The 25883-nt window shown below is 51.9% G+C and overlaps 1 protein-coding gene across 2 annotated transcripts in view; it reads left to right on the top strand.

The window, feature by feature from the left end:
- The window catches only part of PPP2R2C (protein phosphatase 2 regulatory subunit Bgamma), a 148292-nt gene that overhangs the window by 76824 nt on the left and 45585 nt on the right, over nt 1-25883 (top strand). For both annotated transcript variants that reach the window (XM_057726398.1, XM_057726399.1), the window contains exons 2-5: nt 15019-15116; nt 17276-17441; nt 20002-20114; nt 25696-25873. In XM_057726398.1, the coding sequence (XP_057582381.1) occupies nt 15019-15116; nt 17276-17441; nt 20002-20114; nt 25696-25873 (555 nt within the window). The remainder of the gene's footprint in view (nt 1-15018; nt 15117-17275; nt 17442-20001; nt 20115-25695; nt 25874-25883) is intronic.

Below are 25883 nucleotides of genomic sequence, written 5' to 3'. Positions count from 1 at the left end.
CCTGGATGGGAAGGGATGTGGTCAAGTGCAGGGCACCAAGCACAAGATGTGGCCTGGGAGACCGTGGCGCCGTCATTCCCCGTAGTGGTGCACATGGTGAAGGCACCTGGGGCCGGCCTGACCCACTTCACCGTGTCAGGAGCCCAGGCCCTGGGATCCGCCTGGTACGGAGAAGCCGCCTGCTCGCAGCAGGAGGACAGGTTCAACCCTCGGAGCCTCGGTTTCCCCACGTGGAAATGGCAGAATGCCACAAACTCCTTGGGCTGCCGCAGGCTAATGCACGCCATGGGTGAGGGTCCCGGCTGGTGCCCAGTGAGTATGAGCCCCCAGGACCCAGCTCCCGCCAAGCAGTCAGTGTGTAACCAGGACGGGAACACCTCCAGAGCCGCTCCTCGTCCACTGCTTGGTAATCCAAGTGGAGCAGCTGTGCCTGCAGCCTCGAGGCTGAGAAGGGAGCCACAGAGAAGCTGGGACTCATTCTGCCAGGGAGCAAGGCAGCTTGCCTGGTGGCGTAAGGCGCTCCCATCAGCAAAGTGCGTCCCTTGGAGACGGCAGCACAAAAACACGTGGAGCTGCTGTGTGCCAGGCCCCGTGCTGATGCCCACAGCATCTCATTTCAGAGCCACCATTGTGCCCATTTTACAGTGAGGAAATGGACCCTCCAGAGGTTGAGCTGACAGTGGTCTTCAGCCAGTGCAGAGCTGGAGCGACGCTGCCCGTCTGCCCGTCAAGCCCATCCCAGGCTGTTTCAGCCGCTCTCCGGGAGGTGCCCCGGGCCACACCTTAACAGGATGGACTGGCACCCTCTACCAGACTGTCACCTAGAGGCTGGGACACGGGGCCTTTCAAGAGGAAGGGGGAGGATTTGCAGCAGCATGGATGGGTCTGGAGATTATCATCCTAAGTGAAGTCAGTCAGACAGAGAAAGACAAACCTCATGTGATATTGCTTATGTATGGAATCTAAAAAAATGATACAAATGAATTTATTCACAAAACAAGAAAGAGACTCACAGACAGAAGACAAACTTATGGTTACCAAAGGGGAAGTGGGGGGGAGGAATAAATTAGGAGTATGGGGTTAACAAGTACACACTACTGTATGTGAAGTAGGTAAACAACGAGGTCCTACTGTGTAGCACAGAGAGCTATACTTAATATCTTGTAATAACCTATAATGGAAGAGAATGTAAAAAAATATATATTTATTTATATGTATAACTGAATCACTTTGCTCTACACCTGAAATTAACACAACCTTGTAAATCAACTATATTTCAATAAAAAATTTTAAAAAAAGTAAAAGAGGGGAGGGAGAGCAGGCTGGCTCTGCCCCATGGGACACAGGACAGACTCGTGGGGGGTGGGAGGGGCTGCGAGATGCCACTTGGCCCACTTCTCAATTCTTGTTGCCTAGCATTAGGGCTCCGTAAATGCTTCTCGAGTAAATAAATGGCCCCATGGAGATGCCTAAAGGGTGAGGGTCGTATTGGGAGTAGAGAGACAGAGGGCTGGTGAGGGCCTTGAGGAGCCACAGAAGGCTCTCGGGAGGGTCGTGGTGTGGTGAGCTTTCAGTTTCAGCAAAGTTCCTCTGGCCACGGGTGGCCCAGGCCAGGACGAAGGCAGGAAACCCATAGGGGAGGCAGCCACAGTCGTCCCGCAGAGAAGTGACGATGGCTCAGGGCGGGGCAGAGGCAGGAGAGGCAGACAGGGGGCCCGGCCAGCTCTGCCAAGCATGACCTCAGCACCAGCTCGGTGCCTGATCCCTGTCCTCCTACCCAGCGCAGACACGGGCCTGGCGAGAGGTCAGATGGACACACTGATGTGATTGATGGAGCCTGAAGGGTGTTCTCGTCACAGGGCCATTTGGCCCCACTTGCCCGCCTGCCGGCTGGGGCCTGAGGAACGGATACGGAAAGGACGAGGCCCTTGGGAGCCAGGCACTGGGAGGACAGAAGCCAGCCCCGGCCAGCTGGCCCAGCTCAAACTCACACAGTCAGTCTAGATCAGCATCAGGCCTCCATCGTCCTCCTCACAGTGGGTTTCTTGCCCTGGCACAGGACAGCACGTTACAGTTTGCAAAGCCCTCCAGCACAGGCAGCTCTTACCATCACCATTGCACAAACCGAGAAACTGAGGAATGAAATGACAGCAGAACAGAGTGGGATTCAGAGCCAGGTCCCCCCAACAGCAAATTCTCCATATCTTAAACCCTCTCTCTTTCTCTCTCTCATTTATTAATTCTTCCCTGCCCTACTTTCTTTTAATATCCAGAAAGTTCTCTGATTTGGTTTGCATGTGTAATGATAAAATACTATTAATTTCAGCTAGCAATTTTTGAGCACTTTCTTGTTGCCTCATTAAATCCTCCCAATCAACCCTGAGATGATAGTGTTATACCCATTTTAGAGATCAGAAAACTGAGGCTCAGAGAATGTCTATAACTTGCTGAGAATCAAGCAGCATCACTAAAGTGAGCACTCTCACTCCCAAATCTCTTAGCACTTTACCAGTGGCTCTCAAACCTCAGTGCATCACTGAAGAACCCATCAAAATGCAGATTCCAGGTGCCAACAATTCTGATCCGCTGGGTCTGAGCAGAGCCCTGGGAGTCTTCATCATTAGGAGGGAAGCCCAGGTAATTGTGCTTTGGGGCTCTCAAGAGCTTGTGCTGCAAGCAAGCAAGCCAGAAACGGGTGGTCTTCTCTCTGTCCCTTTCACCTTGACCCTGTCCAAAGGCCAGCTGCTAGCCTCAGGCCACCTGGCCACTTAGAGGGGCCTGGAGGGCCATGCTGCAATCAGATCTGGGGAGTCATCCCTGATGTGAGCACAATCTGACCTGGCCTAGCATCAAACCCAGCAGGCTAACTGGGTCCTGCTGACCACAGGCCAATCCACAGCTGCCCTGTCCCCCTCCCCTAAGCCCATCTGCCTCTGTGTCAGTCAGGCCAACAGCTACTCAGCAGCAGCCCATCGGGGCTGGCAGGGAGGAGCTGGCAGCCACAGCCCATGGCCTCCCTCACACCCTGCCCCTCATGGAGCACCCACTATAGGGACAGCACTGTCCCACCCTTACTCCTGCTCCTGCAGCAGCCCCTCAGCCTGCAGAGCTGGGGGGCAACCACGGGTCAGGGGTCCAGGGACACAGGGCAATTCATAGGCTCCCAGCCCCCTTCAAGCCCTCTTCTGGGGCCTGGGTTTCTGCTTGAAGAGAATGAGACGTGCCTTCAAAACCATTATGATCACAATGGAATATTAGTCAGCCATGAAAAGGACTGAAGTCTTGATTCATGCCGCAACACAGGTGGACCTTGAAAACATGATGCTGAGTGAAAGAAGCCAGATACAGAAGGCCACACACTGTGTGAGTCCATTTATGTGAAATGTCCATAGAGACAGAAGGCAGATGAGTGGCTGCCAGAGGCTGAGGGGAGAAGGGAATAGGGAATGACTGCTGCTAACAGGTATGGGGCCGTGTCAGGGGTGCTGGGAAGGTTCTGAAATAGACAGTGCTGGTGGGAGCATAACACGGTGACTATACTAAAAACCCCTTAAGTGTACATTTTGAAATGGTGAATTTTATGCTACCTGAATTGCGTCTCAATTTTTTAAACGCTAAAATAAAAGCAACAACAATAAAATCATCACGTTGCCAACACCTTTCCTAATAGATGAGGAACCAGAGTGAGGCCCAGCGAGAGGGACTGCGTCAGACAAGTGAGCAGCAGGGATGAGACGGAGGCCCCTGCCATCCCCCACCTGCCTGGTGAGCATCTGCTTCTCCAGCATTTACTTAAGGAACCCTTCCCAACAGCCACCCACATGCCAGGCTCTGGACAGGGCACAGAAGGGAAGAGCCCATCTATGTTAGCGAGGGCCACACATGAGGATAGGAGTGTCATTAAACCCAAGCTGGATCATGACTTCCCAGCTCAAAATGTTCTGCGTTTCCTCTTTCACTTAAATAAAATCTTAAGTCCTTCTTTGCAAGGTGCAGGGACCTGGCCCAGCCCACCTCTCTAGCTCATGTCCTGCCTCTGTCACCTTCACACACTGCCCTCCTTGCTGACCAAGCTCTCTCCTACCTCAGGGCCTCTGCACGTACTATCCCCCCAGATATCTGGATGGCTCCGTCTCTTGCTTCCTTCAGGTCTCTGCTCAAATGCCCCTCCTCTAGGCAGTCTCCCCTGACCTCCCTAACTAAAACAGCACCTGCAACCCTCCTGTCCCTTATCATACTTTAGTTTTTATCTTAGCTCTTATTTCCTTCCCAGAAAAATCATATGTGTGTGAGAATTTGCTTATTGTCTGTTTTCTGCAGTGGAGAGTGAGCTGCTTATTGGGCATGTACACTGCTGAATTCCCAGTGTTGGCAACAGTGCTTGGGATACAGTGGGTCCTCAATTAACTTTTTAAATTAAACCTCTTATTGTGATAAAATATACATAAGATAAAACTTACCACTTTATTTTTAGGTGTACAATTCAGTGGCATTAATTACAGTCACAGTGCTGTGCAACCATCACCACTATCCATTTCCAAAATTTTTTCATCATTCCAAACAGAAACTCTGTACTTTTTTTTTTTGAGTTTTTTATCCAAAGTCCAGATTAAAAAAAATCAAACTCTAGCCAACATTTTCCCTTTAAATGATAACTTAAACCACAACTCCCTGTTAATGTTCTTTTGAATAATAAATCAACAGTGAGCAGATTTACTGTGTGCCTGCCACATGCTAGGTGATATGCGGGTAAACCTTCCGGCAGCCTTGGAAGGTGTGTATGACCATCTCTGTTTCACAGATGATCAGATCAACTCAGAGAGGTGAAGTGACTTGTCCAAGGTCATGCAGCTAGTAAGAGAGAGATCTGGACACAGGCAGTGCCAGTACCATGGAATAACTACACTTTAAGGACTTAACCTCAATCAGCCACAGGCCCTCTGGCCCTTCCCCACCCAGGCTTTCCTCTGCTACCCCTCTTCCCAAAGGTCATTATTTGAACCAAATATTCCTAAGAATCCTCAGCTCTGGCTGATTGACTCTCTCTCTATATATATATGGAACCATGATTGGAAGTTCCAACATTCCGTTTCACCTGGAGCTCTCAGAGCAGGTGCCAGGATAATTGAATTGTTTTTTTTACAGCCTTTAAGATTCATCAATACTAGGCCCAGTTTAAATATTTACAAAACTTGTCATCTGCCAGGTCTCCTGTTTGGGTGTGCCTTCCTTTTACAAAGCTAGCTTGATGGAAGTGCTGTTGGGTCAAGGACTCCCCTGGGTAGCCCTGGGGGACATGGAGAAGATGAGATGAGGTACCGTGGGCAAGTTCCCAGCACAGTGCCTGGTCCTTGAGGTTCTTGGGCTGTGTTCCCAGCAGCTCTCATCCTCAGAAAAGGAGATGTGATTTTAGGGAGGAGCTGACCTGTCCAGAGTCACCAGTCAGAAAGAGGTTGTAACAGGGACTACATCTTGGGTACCGGGTGGATGTCCCATCCATGGGCTGAGATCACGGCTCCTATGTGATTCCAGGGGGCAGCATGGCCAGCTCCATCTCCCACCTGTGGACGATTAGGGCTTAACACCATCTTCCTGCCCTAATGTGAGAGCTCTGGCCCCTCACAGGCAGAGCTGGGGTCTTGGGCCTCCAGGGTGCATTGGGTGGGATGTGGGGACTGGTACCTGCTCCACACAAACCCTCCTAAACCTCCCACCAGCCCTTCACATCTGCCTCCATCCAGGTGGCCCAGGCACTATCTAAGGAGACCAGCCTTGGTCCAGCCACAGCATCCCAGCTGTCCCTACCCTGCCTCTGATCCCAGCCCTGGAGCTGCCCTTACCCTCCACCAAGTTCATGCTGCAGGAAGAAACTTCTCACCAGACCTGCTTGGGGGTCAGGAACTCAGGCAGGTCCACGACTTTCTGATCACCCTCAGAGAGCTAAGTGGCCTCTCATCCAGTACTGAATGTCTAGTCCCAGCTAACGGTCCAGACTCCGAACCAGATGTGCCCCTTTCTCCTTCTGCGCCCCCATAGCAGGGTGTTTGTGCCGGAGGCAGACAGCGGGGAAGGGGATGGGGTCCTGCAGCTTGTCCCCACCCGCATTGGCTGCGAGGCTGCTGGTGGCTTTGTCTGCTCTGGGTGGATCTGGCAGGTGGATACAGCTGCTCGTTTCTCTCATGGGTCCTGCACTGGGTGGTCTAGAAGTTTCCTGCCAAGTTACCTCTTGCAGAGCCCTTAACCTGGGCAGTCACAGCTGTATGTCCAGTGGTTTTCCTCAGCCCCTGGGCACAGTGATCTCCCTTTGCTGCTTTCTCCTTGCTTCCTGGAGAGCCAGCAGACAGGACTAAGATGACATATGCCAGCTCTCTCCTGTCCCCAGGAAGCACATGGGTGAAAGCCATTGGTCTTTGCACGTCCCCAGCAGAGTCAGAGTCCAGACCCCAGACCCCTTTTGCTCTCTGAGTCTCAAGCTGGGGTCTCCTACCTTCAGGAAGCATACTTTGGAGCTCTTCAAGGGTGTCACTAGGCTTGGGGAGGGAAGGTGGCACCCTCCTCCATTCCCCCCAAAAGGTGTAAGTGGAAACTCTCCCTCAGCAACTGCATTCTCCCAGGAAGCGTCTTCACCAATCCCCCTGCCCGCCATCTCTGATCCCTTTGAATGTCTTGAGAAGCACCAGCCTGGGGGTCAAGTTCAAGGGGTAAATCCTTGAACATACAAGCTGGGCACTTTTGGCAACTTATTAATCCTCTCTGTGCCTCAGTTTCTTCATCTGTACAATGGAAACAGCACTTGGGTGACTTCAGCCACATGCACTGAGACCAGAAGAGTGATTAGGGTTGTCAGGTTGTCGGGGTGAGCCGTGAAAGGGCAGTGCTGCCATCAGAGCACAGCATACACAAGGCACCTTGCTTGGGTGGGGATGGGGTGGGGTAGGGGCTGCGAGTCCTACTGAACAACTAACTAGGCTACAGGTAAGAGCTTTTCCTGTACTAATACATGCCATGATACAGACAAACTTTGAAAACATTTTTCTAACTGAAAGATGGCAGACACAAAAAGTTACATATTTTATGATTCCTTGTCTGTGAATTACCCAGAATAGGTAAATCCATAGAAAAAGAAAGTAGATGGAGCTGTGAGGAGTGACTGCTTAATGCATGTGAGTTTTCTTTGGGTGGTAAAAATGTTTTAGAACTAAACAGAGGTGGTGGTGCAGCACTGTGAATGTATTAAACGCCACTGATCATACATTTTAAAATGGTTAATTTTATGTTATGTGAATTTCACTTCAATTTTTTAAAAATACAAAGTTAATGTGAGCAGCTTGGAGGCGAATCTCAGAGTTACTAGAGGAGCCCTCTTTTAGAAAGTATGACATCATCAGCACTTTTGACTGCACAGAAGATGATAGCAAATGATAAAAAATGAACCTTAACACTAAATAAATTCTTTTAAAAACTTTAAAAAAAAAAAGAGCTTTTTCTGATCAGGAAAGTCTTTCCTTTTATTTTTTTATATTTTTTCTTAATTTTTTAAATAAATTTATTTATTTATTTATTTATTTATTTATTGGCTGCACTGGATCTATGCTGCTGCACACGGGCTTTCTCTAGTTGCGGTGAGCGGGGGTCACTCTTCGTTGTGGTGCGTGGGCTTCTCATTGAGGTGTCTTCTCTTTTGCGGAGCACCGGCCCTAGGTGCGTGGGCTTCAGTAGTTGCGGCACATGGGCTCAGTAGTTGTGGCTCACAGGTTCTCGAGTGCAGGCTCAATAGTTGTGGCACAGGGGGCTTAGGTGCCCTGCGGCACGTGGGATCTTCCTGGAGCCGGGATCAAACCCTTGTCCCCTGCATTGGCAGGCGGATTCTCAACCACTGCACAACCTAGGAAATTCAAGGAAAGTCTTTCCTTTTAAATGACCTCCCCGCCTCCAAAGAAGGGCGATCAAAGTAGAGCTGGGTGGGATGGCCATGCTCTACCCAGCAGCCCTTCTGTCTCAGTCAGCTGCTGCTGCATAACAGACCCCAGAGCTCAGTGGCTTCAAACAATAAGCGTGCACTTTTGCCCCTGAGTCTTTGAGCCAACTGAGTGTCTCCTCATGTATTGGCAGTACTCGTTCTCATGTGTACGGTAGTTATGGCGTCTCTGCTGGGCTCGCTGCCGTGTTCGGGGATGGACTGGCTGTGGGCTGGCCTAGGATGGCCTCAGCTGCACTGGCTCACCCACGTGGCCTCTCATCATTGTCCAGCAGGCTAGCCTGGGGTTGTTTCTGTGGCGGAGCAGGGGTCCCAGAGAGAGTGGAAACTGAAACCCTCTCAAGGCCCAGGCTTTAACCAGCACCCCCTAATTTCCTCTTAATTCCGTTGACCAAAGCAAGTCACAGGCCAGTGCAGAGTCAAGGATGGGCGCAAGGCCTCCACCTCTGGATGGGAGGAGCCGCAAAATCACATTGTAGAGGATGTGGATACAGGAAACCACTGATGGGGCAACAATGCCATACGTCTGCCCCCGTTCCTTGTTCCTCAAGACCCCACTCCTGTGTTACTGTTTCCAGGAGGCCCTCTTGGATCCCATCCCTCCCCATCCTGAAGTTGTCACTTCCCCTGGCTACCTCTTCACCTCCTGTGCATCTCCCCAGACCTGGTGCAGCCCTTGAGAGCAGGCTCGGCCTCTCTCATCTCATTATCCCCAGGGTCCAGCCTGGCCCCTCCTCCCATGCGAACTCAGAGAAGATGCTGGGTAAGCTTGCTCACGGAGTCCCATCACAGGCTGACGCCAGGCACCCAGAGCCTCCTTCCTCTCACCAAGCTCTTTCATTCAGCGGCAGACAGAACCTGTTTCCTCTCCCACCTCCCTCCTCATCAGCCCTGATGCCTCTGACAATTCTAATTCAATGCAGCAATCCCATTGGAAGGATCAAGCTGGGCTGTCCAAGAGCCCCCTCTCTGCCGTGAGCTCTGACACTGATGGATCGTTAATGGTGTCGACAGCACTTACAGTGATGGATAGTGAGGGACGAGCAGGGAGGAGTCCCCATGACGAGCAGCTTAACCTCCTCCTTGTGTCTGCAGGCCTCTGCCAGAGTTTCCAGGGAGATTTCCAGTCCACAGAATCATTTGAGTTTCACATAAACCCTAGGAGAATGGTGACCAGGCAGGGGTGACAGTTCCTATTTTATGGATCAGACAGTCAGGGCTCAGAGAGGGTGTGATTTGAGTGAGGTCACACAGCTAATATGTACCGAGGCTGGAACTAGAATACCTTCCTCTTGATAAAAAAAGACACAAGGGGCCACTGTGAGATCCAAGGGCTGATCCTCCCCACGTGGCAGCAGGAGGAGCCGCAGCCCAGGGTGCAGCCTGGGTCCTCCAGCCCACACAGCCTCTCGTTTTGCTCTGTTCTCTCTGCATGTTGGTTGGGGCAGCTGTGACAAACTACCACACACTCAGTGGCTTAAAACAACAGAGGTTTCTTCCCTCACAGTTCTGGAGGCTGCAAGACTGACGTCAAGGTACCAGCAGGGCTGTGCTTGCTCTGAAGGCTCCAGGGAAGCATCTGTCCCAGGCCTCTTCCAGCTTCTTGGTGGTGGCCAGCAATGCCTGATATTCCTCAGCTTGTAGATGCACCTCTGCAATTTCTGCCTGCATTGTCACATGGCCTTCCCGCATGTGTCTGTGTGCCCCTGTGTCTTTACATGGCCTTCTTTTCAGGACACTTGTCATTGGTTTAGGGCCCACATAATCCAGGAGGACCACATCTTCACTTGATATCTGCAAAGACTGTATTTCCAAGTAAGGTCACAGTCACAGGTACCAGGGGTTAGGACATTCACATATGTTTGGGGAGCCCAATTCAGCCCACAGCATGGTCTTTGACTGCCCATCTCTGGCTCTGGCTCTCACTGTGGACCTGTCACTGGGCTGGTCACTTGGGACACCATCCCTGACTTCTTTCTGAGCCCATGCAGGACCACAGTGTGGCTTTCTGTCTCCCAAACCAGTTGGCTCTGGGCTTGCACTGATAGGACTGCACCATACCCAATCCCAGGTGGTTGACTGATGCCTCTTTGTCCAGTGGTCCAAGCTGCCTCTTCCAACGCTGCCTTGCCATGTGGGGGACTCCCAGAGCTCCAGCAGAAAGAAAAGGGGACCTCACAAGTAGAAGGGCACTATGGGTTTTCATGGGGTTGTTGTCACCCATGACAAGGGGACTTGGAGCACCCGCCAGTTATGGGTGGGCTTGGCGACCTCTCTCGGTGGCTGAGTTGCAACCCTGAGCCTGAGGCATCAGCCATTAGCAACTTGGGCCTGAGGTGCGGGGACCGGGACCTGCCGGGGGAGTATACTGCAAAAGTCCTGCCCCGTGTGGGACTTCGGGCCAGTGCCTCACCTCTTGACCAAGTTCCTTATTGTAAAGAGAGAGTAATGATAGGGCAGTAGGATTGTCCTCAGATTAAATCACTGGTCCTTGGAGAGTTTTCACCAAAATGTCTTTATTTGCCCTTTATCCTTGAAGAGTATTTCCACTAGATACAGAAGTCTGAGTTTACAGGTTTTTAAATTTTCCTTCAGCACTTTAAAAGCCTTCTGGACTCTATGATTTCTGATGAGATATCCTCAGTTATCTGAGTCTTGGTGCCTCTGAGTATAATATGTGGTTTTTGTTCTAGCTGCTTACAAAATTTCATCTTTGTTGTGGTTTTCAGCAGTTTGATGGTTAGGTGTGGTTTCTTGGTATTTATCCTACTTAGAGTTATCTGAGCTTCTTAAATTTGTAAATGAAAGTCTTTTACCATATTGGGGCATTTTTCAGTCACTATTTCAAGTCTTTCTTCTACTCTGTTCTCTCCTCTCCTTCTGCAACTGCAAGTAAACATAGACATTTGATGTTTTCCTGCAGACCTCTAAGGATCTGTGCTTTATCTTTTTAAATCTGTTTTCTCTCTCTTCTCCAGGTTGGGTAATTCTATTAATATATCTTCAAGTTTACGAACTCTTTCTTCTGTCATCTCAAATTTCCTGTTAAGCAATTCAGTGATTTTCATATATGGTATTTTTCAGGTATAGATTATCCATTTAGTTATTTTTAAAATAGTTTCTATTTCTCTGTTGAAATTCCCTTTCTTTTCATGAAGTGAGAGCAAGTTTTCCTTTATATCTTTGGACATAGCTACTTTAAAAACCTTCGTTTGCTAATCCCAATATCCAGGGAACTTCAGGGTCTGTTTCCTTGATTGTCTTTATATTCAGTATGGGTGATATTTTCCTATTTCTTTGTATATCTTCATATAATTTTGGAGAATATCCTGGGTGTTGAGAATGACAGTACCGTAGAGACTCTAGGTATTTAGTATGTCCTTCCGAAGAGCATTTTTGTTTTGTTTTGCATTTGTAAGCAGTTAACTCGGTTGAACTCAACTGCAAACTCCATTGCAGCACAAATCCCAGTTCACTTCTTTTAGCCGTAGCACCTCTGCGTGGAGTCTGCTGTGTGTATGTGTGCAGTTTGTAGCCCGCTAAAACTTGGGGCAGAGTTTATGTGCTGCATTTGGGGACTCCTCTGTAGACCCCATTTTTAGCGTTAAGTACCTCATTTTCCAGCTGCTAGGATTTCCCCAGATTCTGTCTTCTGATATAGTGAGCCTAAGAGTATGACTTTCTCCCTGAGTTTCAGTAGCCACATGGCAAAGACTGGGACCTGTCCTCAGGCTAAAAGCCATGAAAATAAGAAGCTCACCCAGCGCTGCCTCTTCTTCCAATTGCTCTCTCCTGTGTAGTGTCTGCCGCCCAGTGAGGGGCACGTAGTGGGCCTAAGACCATAGTTGTAGGAGAGATCACCGTACTGGGAGGCAGGAGGGCGCTCCAGGAAGGCTTCCTGGAGAAGGTGGTATTGAAGCTGGAGATGTGTCAGACATTCCAAAATGAGAGGATGGACTTTCCAATTGCATGGTTTTACTGATGACAACTTCCAGCTCTCAGAGGAGGTAACTTTTCCAAAGGCAAACTCTGGAAGACACTTACTGTAACGATGAATAGATGTTAAACATCCACCAGCCCCTTCCTGGGCCTGAGGAAGCAGTGTCCTGGCCTGAGGTCTGTAGTTGCTCTGTAAATGTTTGCAGAAAGGGACTGGAGGGGCTGGTGGTAAGGACTCCCAAATCTGCACGGTGATGTTGAATCTCAGATTTATCTGGCGCATTTCTGAGCTGGCAGCTGCCATTTCTGTGGAGGCCAGAAGCAAAGATGACAAAAAAGCTTTGACTTTCTGTACGGTAAATTTTGGTCATTCATCATTCCTTGGTGTTATGGTCCTTTCTCCCTCCCAAACCCTCTCACCCCCAATATCTCTTTTGAGTTTCTCATCCCAGGAAGACTCTATTATAGCCATGCTACAGGTGACAAAACTGAGTCTCAGAGAAGTGGTGTAGCCCACCCAAGGCCACTTAGCCCGGGCGTTGAAGCCAGAACGCCAACCCAGGACTTCTGACTGGTCCATGAACAGCGCAGGGGATTGTCGCTGTGGATGGGCCTCCATCCATTTCCTCAGTTGCCAATAGAAATAATAGTCATATCTCCCTCAGGGGCTGGCGTGAGGTTCAAAGGAGGCAGCAGATATAAAACTGACATATAAATTGTAAATTGCCTGCAGACGTTAGTGTCTGTTACTGTGGTAACTGTCCAGCATTTATAGACCACATTTGCTCTGGATACCAGTAGTTACATTGGCATTTTAATTTAATACCAGTGTTATTTTTCCATCATAAAAATAATATGTATTATGCATATGTCCAAACTCATTAAATTGCATACATTAAAAATGTGCATTTTTGTGTATATCAATTATACCACAATAAAACTATTAAGAAATATACAGCATTCATTACAGAAGATCTAGAAAACATGGAAACATAGAAAGAGAAGGAAAAAAAATTTTTTTTTCAACCGCCCTAAAGCAACCTCTGTTTGACGTGGTAGAAAATTCTCTTCCAGCTAGTTTTCCCTCTGCCCAGTTTGTTTGCTGTTTAACATGGCTGTGATCACTGGTCTATATAATTAAAAACATTTTATATACAGTTTTATATCCTGCTCTTCCCCCCTAAGGGGGTGCTGACATGAAACAGCAAGAACCAGCGCCACGTGCGGGAGCCCGGCGTGCTCGGCTGCAGTACGGCTATGGCCCTCCTGTGTCCCTGGGCCCGGCAGCCTGCCCACGCGGGGACAGGGTCAGGCAGCCAGGCCGATTCCACACTCAGCGAGCATCTCCATGATCCCAAAAAGCAGCTCTCCTTGCTTTTTAGTCCCTTTGTTTTTCAGTTTAGTGAAATGTGCTCTTATCCTGATCAAGTGAGGGGGTCCAGCCCATTAGCCTGCTTCTGAACAACCTTCCCTCTGTCCTCTTTCCTTTCACCGTCAGAGCTGGCATTTACCTGTGGCTCAGAGGCCCGTGTGGGGCAGGAGCTGCCTCTGAAGGCACTTGATTGGAAAAGGAAAAGGCATGTATGGAATAGGAAATAGCACTGGGAAATCCACTCAAGGCTGAGAGAGCGGGTCTTGAGGCAAGAGGTGGCTGGTATTTTGAGAATCAGCAAGGAGCCTAAGTGGGAGTGGGAGAACAAGGCCAAGAGTAGTAGGAGATGGGGGGGTGGAGGGGGGCGGGGTTCTGTTACCTTTCATTGAGTTAAAACACAGGGCATTCAACAATAAACATTTTGGGGACTTCCCTGGTGGTCCAGTGGTTAAGACTGCACGCTTCCACTGCAGAGGGCATGGGTTCGATCCCTGGTCGGGGAACTAAGATCCCTCATGCCATGAGGTGTGGCCAAAAAAATAAATAAATAAAACTTTTTTAAAAAGCATTTTTTATCATACATCTGACAACCCCCACTGATCCAGGCTCGGTTAGGCTAGGTGAGCGGGCACCTCAGCTGAGCAGCTCTGCTGTGGGCATGGGCAGGTAGTCCTCCCAGCTGTGGCAGAAGCACAGGATGGCAGCTTGTCTGCTGGCATCCTGCAGGCCAAAGCCAATCACTGGGCATGGTACCCAGCCCAGGGTGGGAGGCAATGTCAAGTGCCAGGGGCAAGTGTAGGACAGGGTGGAGATTCGGGCTCCTGATGTGGCTTGCCTCCGGCGGCCACAGATCACTCAAGGCTTTAGACACTCTGAAGACCTTTGCTTTTACTCCATCAGTGGGGAAACTCTATAGGCTCCCGAGAAGTCTCCCTCTGGTTGCTCTGCCGAGGCCAGCTTGTGTCCAGGCCGGGAGAAATGGAGGGTATCTGATAGGAGAGCTTTGCAGTCATCCAGGCAAGAGGCAGGAGAAGTGATGGAATTTGGGTACATCTTGAAGGCTGAGCCAGTAGGATTGGATGTGGAGGGTGAGAGAGAGAGTTGGCAGAGTCAAGGCTCAGGCCCATGCCAGTGGGGGGATGGAACTGCCTTCATTTGCGGCAGAGAAGGATGCAAAGGAGGGGCTTTGAGCAGAAATGCCCCATGAGTCAGGGGGGTGAACCATCACGCTGGAGGCTGGAAGGAGAACACAGCGTGGGGGGTGCCAGCCAAGGGGCCAGCTGAGTACCTGCCTGGGGCCGCTGGGAGGACTAGTCAGATCTGTGGTTTGTTTGAAAGTAGATCCATCGTGCTGAAGCCTGACCGGAGCTTTTGGTTCCTACAGAGTCTAGGCCAGGGGACCTATCCATGGGGAGCTCAGTGGGGGCAGGGAGAGGTACCGTTGGTCTCTGTGACCCCCAGAGTTGGGCTCGCGAGTGTCAGATTTGCATCCCAGTTGCCTGGTCAGCACACAAGGAAGCCTCCAGACTGCTTCAGGAGGAAGGGGAGGAAGAAGGAAGGAAAGATACCCATGAACAGGTCTCTGTCCCACAGCCAGCGGGAGGGGTGGGGTCCCTGGTCAGTTCTCCTGCTGCCCAGTCAGGGCCCTGGGGCGGGCAGGGGCGGCTCTGTCCAACTGCACAGCACTGGGTCCTAATGAGCCACGTCCTCCTCGCTCTGTCCCCCACAGCCGATATCATCTCTACCGTCGAGTTCAACCACACCGGCGAGCTGCTGGCCACAGGCGACAAGGGCGGCCGGGTCGTCATCTTCCAGCGGGAACCAGAGGTACAGTGGGACCTGGTGGGAGGGGGTCTTTAACCCACAGGGTGCTTCTTAGCATCCCACCAGGATAGCTGGGCTGGATGCAAGGATGCCCTGGCACGCAGAGATGGGACCTGGCAGGTCCAGGGAAGGGAGTCCACTGGGCCCACTCGCGGCACCATATTCTGAGCCCCCTCTGCTGAGTGGAAGTTTTTGATTGGTCACTGTGTCCTAGACCTTGGAGAAACAGACTCCTGATTAAGCTGCTCTCTGCCTGGGTGAGCTGGTGCTGTCCAGGTCACAGCTGGGCAGAGGGGATGGTGGACGCTTCTGCAGCTGTGGGACGGCCCTCCACGGGGGGCTGGTGATTTTGCTCAGCCCCGGGCCTTGGCCCAGTGAGGTCCGTTGTCTGGAACAGCCTGCTGGCACTGTTTCTGAACCACTGGAAGAACCTGGTGATTAAAAGGCCCCATTTGCTGAGCACCTGCTATATGCAGACACCTCACTGCATTCTCCACGTGCTTTTTCCATTTTCTCCTCACTGCCCATCTCCGAGAGTGGGGACTGATACCCCATTTCATAGATGAGGACGCTTGCAGAGTTACCCAGATAGTGAGCAAAGACCAGGGATGGAATCCAAGACTGGGTGTGGTCTGTCACTCACAAACCACCCTGCCTCCCAGAGGGCTGAGATTAGATGCTGAAGACAGGATCTAATGTGACACCAAGGCGGTGGGGGTTGGAAAGGAAGGGGAGAGGGAAGATGGAGGGAGAAGAGGGGGCAGGAGGGAAGGCTGAAGGGGTGGGGGGAGAAGAGCTGCAGAATCATCCTCCCTTCTCCAGGCCCTCAGCATCGGCCTCACAGCCGACCTTCCCTGAGGTCTGACTTCACCTGTGTTCGCTCCCATAACCCTCCCTCATGACAACCCTAGTGGTGCCCTTAGGTGCTGTTATCATCCTCATTTTACAGACGAGGAGACCAACGCTCAGAGGGTTTGCAATAACTTACCAAGGACATGTAGCCAGAAAGCAGGTAGCTGAAAATTGGTTATCTAAGCCCAGTCCTGTGGCTGCAGCACTTTGATTCATGAGAAGGACGAGAGGATCCCACTGGGGACTGCAAAGCCAAGTCTCCTTTTTGTGAAACTGCAGAAAGAAATTAAATTGGTAGATGCAAGTTTCTCAGTTTTGAATATTTCTCCTTTAATTTTTTTCTTAATTCTGGCCCCACTGACCTTTGCTATAGCCAGTGCTTATAGGAGATGAAGTGAATTAGAGGCAAAAATATTGAAGAATTTTAAAGCTTTCCAAAAAGCACAACAGGAAAAGAAATAGATACTTTTGAAAATCCAACAGAAAACTTGAAATTGTTCTTTGGTTGAATGTCTTTGTTTTGCTCCCAGGTAGTGTAGGTGTAGTTTCATGTTGTCATATAAACTTAAGTTGTCTACCAGGAAGTGGTCCCTGGTACCTGCGATGGACTCACCACCCCACTATTTTGGGGGCTCCACCAGGAGGTCCTTATTATAATGAGCTCAGCTGCCTAAACCAGAAGGGGACCCGTTCAGGAAAGTTGGGGGGGTGATACCCTATCTCATTCTATCCCCATGTCGGTCAGACAGTGCAGGGTGCTTGGCCCCAATGGTAAATCTGCTCCAAAATGCGTTCATCCTCAAGTCATACTCAAGCTGGACACAAGGCTGTGAGGAGCAGGTCAGAGCCTTGGCCTTGGTGCTAGACAGACCTCAGTGGAGGGAGTGACAGCACTTCGGGGACATGTGGCTTTGGGGGGCCGATTCACCTCTAAGCCTCCACTTGCCTATCTGTAAAGTGGGGGGAGTCACGGTGCCCAGCGCAGAGGGGCGTCAGGGATAAAATAAGAGGAAGCGTGAGAAGCACTTAGCGCAGGGTCCTGTGCACAGTAGGTGCTCAGTACACGTGAGCTGGCATGGTTGTCCTCGTCCTTGCTTACTGGACTGCGGAGGCGATGGGGCTTGGCCATGGCTGCACAGCAAGGTACGGGCCATTTAAAAAGCAGAGAGTTTCCTTGGTCCCTTAATTGGATGCCCGGTCGCCACGGCTGTGCCAGGCCCTGTGCGGGTTCGACCAGCCCCATCCCCGTCCCAGTGCCGGCTCCCACCCTGCCCCACCATCCTGGCGCTCAGGGTCTGGTTTCCTTGCAGAGTAAAAATGCGCCGCACAGCCAGGGCGAGTATGACGTCTACAGCACTTTCCAGAGCCACGAGCCGGAGTTCGACTATCTCAAGAGTCTGGAGATAGAGGAGAAAATCAACAAGATCAAGTGGCTCCCGCAGCAGAATGCCGCCCACTCCCTGCTGTCCACCAACGGTGAGGCGGCCAGGCTGCTCGGGTGTGTGGGTGGGTGTGTGCGTGCATCTGTAGGTGCGCGTGTGCCCTGGTGCATGCCTGCTGCAGCAGTTCGTCAGCAAATGTCATTTTTCACCTCACTTATATTGTGGGCGTTTTTCTAGGTCTTCCTAGATCTTTAGAACTCCTGAAAAATAATATTTTGAGCAGGGGGTACGTTCCACGCAGCGCATATGCTCGCTCAGCCTCTTCCTTTGGTTGGACACGGGCTCAATTCCTGCTGCTGTGAATAGCAGCACCTGAACATCTCTGTGAACGCTTTAATCTGGGGACGGATGAAGGAGGCCAGGTCAGGGAAAGCAATGAACACCCGCCAGAATCCCAGACCACCCCAGGGTGGAGGGTCTCAGTAGATAGTGTTGGGTCCTCATTAGATGGTGCAGGAGGAGCAGTGGTTCAGGAGCACTGGTTGCCTGGCGACTCGCCATCTGCCTCTGGGAGATGGTACGCGCCCCCACCAGGCCCCCGAGGAGGCCCCCGGCCAGACCCCTGCTTCGCTGTGCTCCACCAGGAGGCTGCAGCTCCTGGGGCCATCTTGCCTCTGTCAGCGATGGGCCTGGGGCCAGAGGCCCCGCTGCCCACGTTCGTATTCCCCTGCTCATCCTCCTTTACCTCTCATCCCCATCACTGAAGGTAGCTGAGGTGGGAGTTAGGACAGGCCTGGCTTCTCTCCCAGCCTGGGGACCTTGGGGAGAGGCCTTGCTTCTTTGAGCCTCAGTTTCTTCACCTGTGCTCCCTCTGGGGTTACAGCAAGGGTGGAGGGAGGTGTCGCCCACCGAGCACCCCAAGACCTGCCAGTGCTGCTCCAGGGTAGATGAGTCTTACGAGATGATGCCACCTGCCTTCCCAAGGGAGTCAGACTCCTTAGGGCAGCGTTTACAGCATCCCTGAAACCGGTCAGACTCAAGCCACCAACCCACCTCTGTGCCCGAAGGCCGGCCCTCCCTGCCCCAACCTGGCCAACACCCCCCCTCATCCCTTAGGCCTCCACGGGGTGTCGCCTCCCACGGAGCCTTCCCCTGCCCTCTCAGCAGAGCCAGGTGTCCCTCCCGTGGGCCTTCCCACCCCTGTTGACCCTCCAGGGCTCGCCCTCTGGGGCTCCTGCCATTCTGACTGTCTGTGTGCCCCGAGGGGTGCCTAGCACCGGGTCACGTTCCGCAGACCCCGTCTCCGAGCCGGAAGGGCCCTTTCCGGTTGCTGGAACAGAGGCAGTGAGAGGTCCGCCACCCCCAGGACGGGTCCCCCAGGGCCGGAGCCCCTCATGCAGTTCACACCCTGGCCCCGCGCGTCCTCTTCTGAACTCGATGGCTGTTCTGGCCTCACATGGTTATTGGGAGGATAAAAGGAAACAGCATCACGAGCTGAGAACAGGGCTGGCAACGGAGGCGCGTTCATGTGCTGCTTCTTTCTTTTTAATCATTTAACAGAGAGTGTCATTCTCTTCCTCTTTGGAGGACAGGTCGGCTTCAGGAATTTCCTCACCCCCGCCCCCCCGCCCCCCTCAAAGCGTCCTACCCCTGGATTTGAATCCCAGCTCCACCCTTTCCTAGTCGCCTTGTCCCTGGGCACCTGTCAAGTGTTTAACTGATATCAGTTTTCTCCCCTTCCTTCTCATGAGCATGGCAGTGATTGTTTTGGCTGCTGTCCTAGTCAGGGTTCTCGGAGAAACAGAACTGATAAGATGGGGGGGGTGTGTGTATGAGCGTACACAGAGATACGCATAGAGATGTAGACATAGATATAGATATACAAGCAGAGGTTTATTTTAAGGAAATGGCGCACGTGACTGTGGGGGTGGGCAAGTCCACAGTCTGCCGGGCAGGTGGAGACCCCGGGAGGAGCTGCAGCTCAAGTCTGAAGGCATCTGCTGGCAGAGCTCCCTCTTCCTCGGGAAACTCGATCTTTTTTCCCTAAAGCCTTCAACTGACGGGAGGAGGCCCACCCACACTGTGGAGGAGAATCTGCTTTACTCCATGGATTTAAATGTTAATCTCATCTGAAAAATACCGTCAGAGGGACATCCTCACATTTGACCAAATATCCGGGTAACATGGCTTAGCCAAGTTGACACCTAAAATGAAGCATCACGGCTGGTAAAGACTACTCTTTTGACGTTCTCGGCAGGATCCCAGAGACTAGGGCCTTGGGAGAGCTGAGTTTCTGGATGGGCGGGATGCATCTCAGGAAATAGGATGCCAGTGAGGGGTAAAACACAGGAAGCTTCGTTAGTACAGCCTTTGTGGAAATCAGTTGAGAGAATGATAACTGCCCTTGAAAGGGTCGTACCCTCTGACCCAGCAGTTTCACCTTTGGGATCAATCGTGAGGAGCTTGAGCAGGAGGACAAACGTTCCCTTTGCAAAGATATTCCTTGCGTCAGTTGACGGAAGGAATCAAAGAATAGGATAAGGTTAAGTCACTTGTGGGTTGACGCACCCTTATCTAGCAGACTCTAGCGGGTACTCCCTTCTCCATGCTGGTGTTCATCCTGTGTCTTGTTTCACTTTGTTCTGTTTTTAAAGATAAAACTATCAAACTATGGAAGATTACTGAACGTGATAAGAGGCCCGAGGGTTATAACCTGAAAGATGAGGAGGGGAAGCTTAAGGACCTATCCACGGTGACGTCACTGCAGGTAAGATGTCGCACACGGATGGTGCCAGCAAGCGGAAAGCAGTGTGTGCTTTGTTTATTACACAGTGAGGATTTCAGGACTGGAAGGGCCTTTGAGATCAGAATCACAGTCAGGTTCTGATCCAGAACCTAAGCCAGGCTGCTTCCTTGCAGGGTAGCCGAGGCCATTATCCTGCTCTGCGCCTCAGTTTCCTCCCCAGCAAAGCAGAGAGAATCATCTTTCTTCTGAAAGTCTTCTGTGGATGAGGTGAAGGGTTGCCTGTCCATGAAGCACTTTTCAGCTGTACCTGAGGCTGGAGAGCACATTCTCTAATCCCTTGTTAAACAAAGAGGGAAATGGAGGCCCAGAGAGAGGCAGCAACTCACCCAGAGTCGCTCAGCCGAGCAGGTGGCAGAGCCAGGAGGAGAACCTGTGAGCGGAGCTTTGTGGGTTCCCAGCCCTTTGCTGAGGGGCGGAGGGATGCCCGGAACTTGTGATTCTTGCAGCCTTTATGAAATCTCAGCTGCAAAGATTGCCTTGGTGTAAGAGTGGCCTGGAAGGTTAGGTGGCAGAGTCACGTGAAGACAGACTCTTGCCCCTAACGCGATGAAAAGCAAAAGTACTCGTGTTTCTTCAGTGGAGAGGCTGGGAGATATGAAAGAGTTCTGGAGTCACAGGACCTGGGTTCAAATACTGCCTCTGCCGCTTCCTGGTGGTGGGACTCTGGGCAGGGCTCTCAGCCTCCACAAGCCTCTGATTCCTCATCTGGAACAAGAACAAACGCTTCATGGAGAGCGTGTCTCCCCAGCACTCTGGCTATAAAAACCCATTCGCTTCTCAGCAAAATTCTATGAAATGGGTACATGCTTGTCATCCCCACTTTACAGATGAGGAAACTGAGTGCTGGATCCAAACCTAGGGAAGTCTGGCTCCAGAGTCTGCATCCAGCCTCCTCTGTGAAGTGGAAGTGAGGTCCCTGCTTCCCAGGGGAGCCACGGGGACCGTTAGCGGCTTCCTGCAGGCAGCACACTGAGGCCACCTTGTCTGCCCCGGCTTCCAGAACCATGCCTGGATGAGGGTGGGTGCTTTCAGCCACCCACATGTTTGCTGGAGGAGATGCCGGATTTATTCATTCACGTATCGAGCACCTCTTGTGTGACCATCCCTGCTCTCAGCACTGGGCGGCCACAGTGTGTGAAGAGTCTGAGGGCAGATCTAGTCTAAGTCTGGGACAGACCCTGCTCAGGGAGGGGGCCTCAGAGTCCCAAGACTGAACAAGGGCGAGCATCGGGAGGTGACTGCTCGCTTTAGCAGGTGTGAAAGGGCCGAGTTCACATCACACGGAGTGCTGTCTCCCTGGGTTCCTACCGTAACTGTGAGTGTTTGCTCCTCCGAGTGGGCAGGGGTGCTGCCCGGTAAGGGGGTGGTGCTAAGGCCCCTCCGGGCTCCCAAACTGCTCCCAGACCCACCCACCGCTGGTCAGGTGGCCATGGGCCTTTCCCAGCTCTGTGCCTCAGTTTCCTCACCCGCAACAAAAAACTTTTCAGCATCAACTCAGCAGGCGGCCACACAGCATCGAGCACATTGTCGTAAATATGAAACGGTAATCGGTGTTGTTGCCGGAAGGAGGAGTAAATGTTTAAGCACACTGGCTTCTAAATGACTGGCAAATTGCACAAATAAATTCTGAGAAAGCGGGGAAGCCAGTTAGCTTTGACGTTGAATAACGGGAGTGTGGGTACCCCTGCCCCCCCCACCTCTAAGCCCCAAGAAAGTTTATGAGGGTTTCCTCTGGTTGGAGGATGCAATTATCACCTCTTGATTGGCCTGGCATTTGCGGCAGAGACAGTGGCCCATGGGAATCTTGTTTATTTCCCTCCCAGCGACTGAGATTTTTCTCTGTATGTCACACACATCCCAAAGTGGCACTTCACTGTAAACTAAGGCTGGAGAAGAAGAAAGGGGGAAAGAATGTGGGTACCTGGGTCTTTCCTCATCCAGCTTCTCAACTTGTCTTCTCCCCATTTCACCCAAGCCTCCCCAGCCCTGCACAGCTCTCTACCTAATCTGGGCCATTCATGCTAGAGGCAGCTAGGCCCTGTGCTCGGTCTCTGGAGTCCCAGAGCTGAGTAAGGTGAGATTGAGTGCCTACCCCCAAAGTGTACCCAGGCCCCCAAGGAAATAGACATGGAGTCACACCCACACTGGAGGTCAGCTCTGTGACACAGGGACACAAAGAAAGGCTTTTATCTACCTTGTCTATTTGGTGAACTCCTATTCATCCTTTAAAACCCTATTAGCTCAACTTTGTGCACCCTAACAACTGGCCTTGTGCAAAGGTTATTGAAACGGTTGGGGGTGCACAAGTTAGAAAATCAGAGAGGAGTTTTTGAAATAGGATTGTTTGCTCACATGCGTAAAAGTGGAATTGTAGGTATTTCTGATTCTGGCCTTGCCATCAAAACTATCAAGAGAAGAATAAATGTGTTTTTTTTTTCTAATGCAAAAAAAAAAAAACCCTATTAGCTTCCACCTCTGTAAAGCCTTTCCTACATGAGCCAGATGAATCCTTATCCTTCTTCTGTCCACTCTAGCCTTTTGTTTCCCACACTGCTCTGTCCTTAGTGTTTATGTGTCTGTCCTCATGCCCCTCACCTTGACAAGACTGTGCCTTCTGGTAGAGGGAGGGTGAGGGGGAAAGTTTTCTTCATGAAACCTCCAAACCTCCAGGGCAGGTTTCTCTTCTCTCTTCCCCTCCTTTCTTTGCTTAATGGCTTTGAAATAGGGTCTGGGGGTGGTGGTGCATGGCTGGAGCACTGGGTGAACTGTTTCAAGGCTGCCAGGGGAAAACAACATTGCCGGAAGGAGGGGGAGGCAGACTGAGACGCTGAGACTCTGCTAGACCAGCAATGCTCTGACCTTGTCAGGAGCAGGTGTGGCTCGAGAGAGAGTCCAGGGATCCCTGGGGCGGGTGGTGGCCATGCCCTGAGGGAAGGGAAGGGAAGATTAGGAGCTGACCTAGAATATCTGACAGCTGTGGCCATGTGGAGGGCCCCATAGAAGGGCCCAGACACACCAACACTGACCAGCGGGCAGACAGTCTAGAAGCACAGACTCAACACAAGAACCACCCAGAGCCAGGTGGGCATGCACACCGATGGTGCATACACATGCACACTCAGGCACACACGTGCACACGGACACACCCATACATACACACCCAAGCTCACACACCCGCACGTGCTCACACTGGGCCTCCTGGTACATGAGACCACCTCATGGGGGCTGCAGAGCTACCTTTGTACCAAAAGGAAGGCTTGTACTTGCCCATCCTCCATTGCAGCACCAGAGCTGTCCCCTCCCATCTCAGCTGTCCCCTAGGCAGGGACACCGTTCATTCACTCAACTCACCCATTCCCTCAGTCACCTGAGGACCTATCTGTGCTGGGCCCTGGGCTGAGTACCAGAGATACAGAGATGCACATGAGAAGACACACAGCACCCCTGAGTGGTGCCCAGTCCACTGGGGAAACAAACAAAAAGATTACAACTTCCTAGTGGTCAAGGCTGTAATGAGGGATTACAGGGCCGTGGGAGGGCCAGGGGGCCCCAGGCCCAGCCTAAGAGTAGGCGGGGTCGGGGGAGGTCCCCTGGCAGAAGGAGATTCTCTTGGGTCCCATGTCAGCCCAAGTCCAACACACACAGCCTGTTTCTGCCCCTTCCCATATGTCACCTCCCGGTCACCCTTCCAACCTGCCACCAGCCCCTAATGCCCTGTCACCCTGTCCCCTTACCTGTTTTGTTTTTCTTTAGAGCATCTACCGCTTCCTGAAACCACACACACACACACACACACACACACACACACACACACACACGCCTTTGTTATCAGCCTATTATCTTCTCTCCCACATGAATGCAAGCAGCACATCCCCTGTCACCTGCCGCCACCCAGTTCTGCTTGGATTCATGCCGTTCTACCTAGCACTTGCTGCCCGAGGCTCAGGAGCCCTGCAGTTAGCTGACAAAGGTCTGCATCGCCCGTCACTGAAATCGGGTCTCTTCCTCACTCCGAAGCTGGCCTCGCTACCTCTCTCCCGAGCACAGTTCCCATCGCCCTTGCAGCATACCCCACTCCTGCCCAGGGCCCACTCTGGAAACTGTGGCTCTGTGAACCCTGGCCCAGCCACCCCTGGAGGAGGGGGAGGAGGGCATTGTGTACTAAGTGATGTTCCAGGCATACTTGACCTGCATTAACCCATGGAATCCTCACAGAAGCCCTGAGCAGGCACCAGAATTACCCACTTTACAGATAAGGAAACTGAGGCCCAGAGAGGTGAAGGCCATGATGGAGGTAACTGTAGTAAGCAGCTGGGCAGGGTTGAAGCGGCAGTCAGTCAGGTTTCAGGTCCACACCTTTGCACCGTGATGCCCTCTGGGGCAGTCACACCTGGCTTCCAGTCCTGGCTGTGTCATTTCCTGCCTCTGTGACTTAGGAAGCCCAGTTCATCTTGGCATCCAGTCTTCTCATCGGTCACGTTGAGGATGGCAATGCCAGCCTCCATTTTCTGAGCATCAGCTCTGGGCCAGGCCTGGGAGAGATCAGTGAGGCCATGTCTGTCTGTCTGTCTGTCTGTACCTTTGAAGACTACACAGTTTACTGGAATGGGGAGTTGTGCCCAAAACAGCCCACAGTGCATGCCAAGGGCACTGACAGAGGTGTGTGCAGTGTGCTGGGGCTGAGGAGGGCTGCGACCCACCAGGCAGGCTGCACATCCAAAGGGCTGTTAACTTCAGATCTTGCAGGAGGAGTTGGGGTCCACTAGGTGTCCAAAGAGGGTGAGTATTCCAGGCAGAGAGCACAGAGGGAAGCAAAGGCATGCTGTCTGACACTGTCTCGCGTTCGGCTAACACCAACAGCCGTAATAGCCCCAGCATTCCAGGGCAGAGCACACAGAAATGTATTTCTCACTCAAGGAAAGCTCCAGTATGAGCATCCTGGATGGCACACAGCTCTCCTGCAAGGACACAGGCTCCTTTCATCTCATGTGCCCCCACCCCTAAAGCCTGGATCCTCACCTTCTGCTTTGTGGAAGGGGGAGGAGGAGGCACAGCTGCCTCTTAACCGCCTTGACCCCCAAGGGCCAGGCGTCACTGTGCTCACACCCGATTGGTCAGAATAGTCATGTGGTCACACCTGTCTGCAAAGGCAGCTGGGAAATGTAGTCCCTGCCTTGGCAGACACCTCTCCATGACAAGGGGACACAAATGTTTGGCGCACAATCTGGCTCTGCCATGATCTTCTCCTTCCATTTTAGAAAGGAGGAGATGGGGATGCAGAGGGGTTCAGCTGTTCATTCAAAGTCACACAGCAGGCTCGGAACCAATCCCAGGAGGCCACGCAAAGGAGGCAGGCTTTCCTTCAGGGCTGGCACTGATGATGCTGGCCACGTGGCACTGCTTACCTCTGCCACGGGCAGGCTGAACACCCACTGTCACGCTCCTGGCCTCTTGTTTTCATCACGTGGCCCTGGACGTTTCCTGCCAGCACCTCTCCCCCATCACCTCTCCCCTGACCCTGACCGCTCCTCCTCCTCCACAGGTGCCGGTGCTGAAACCCATGGATCTGATGGTGGAGGTGAGCCCCCGGAGGGTCTTCGCCAATGGCCACACCTACCACATCAACTCCATCTCTGTCAACAGCGACTGCGAGACATACATGTCTGCAGATGACCTGCGCATCAACCTCTGGCACCTGGCCATCACCGACCGCAGCTTCAGTATCCTTTC

Source organism: Hippopotamus amphibius, chromosome 3 (assembly GCF_030028045.1).
Source record: "Hippopotamus amphibius kiboko isolate mHipAmp2 chromosome 3, mHipAmp2.hap2, whole genome shotgun sequence".
NCBI classification, from domain to species: Eukaryota; Metazoa; Chordata; class Mammalia; order Artiodactyla; family Hippopotamidae; genus Hippopotamus; species Hippopotamus amphibius.
The sequence above is the reverse complement of the archived record's forward strand: the minus strand, read 5'-3'. Positions and strand labels throughout refer to the sequence as shown.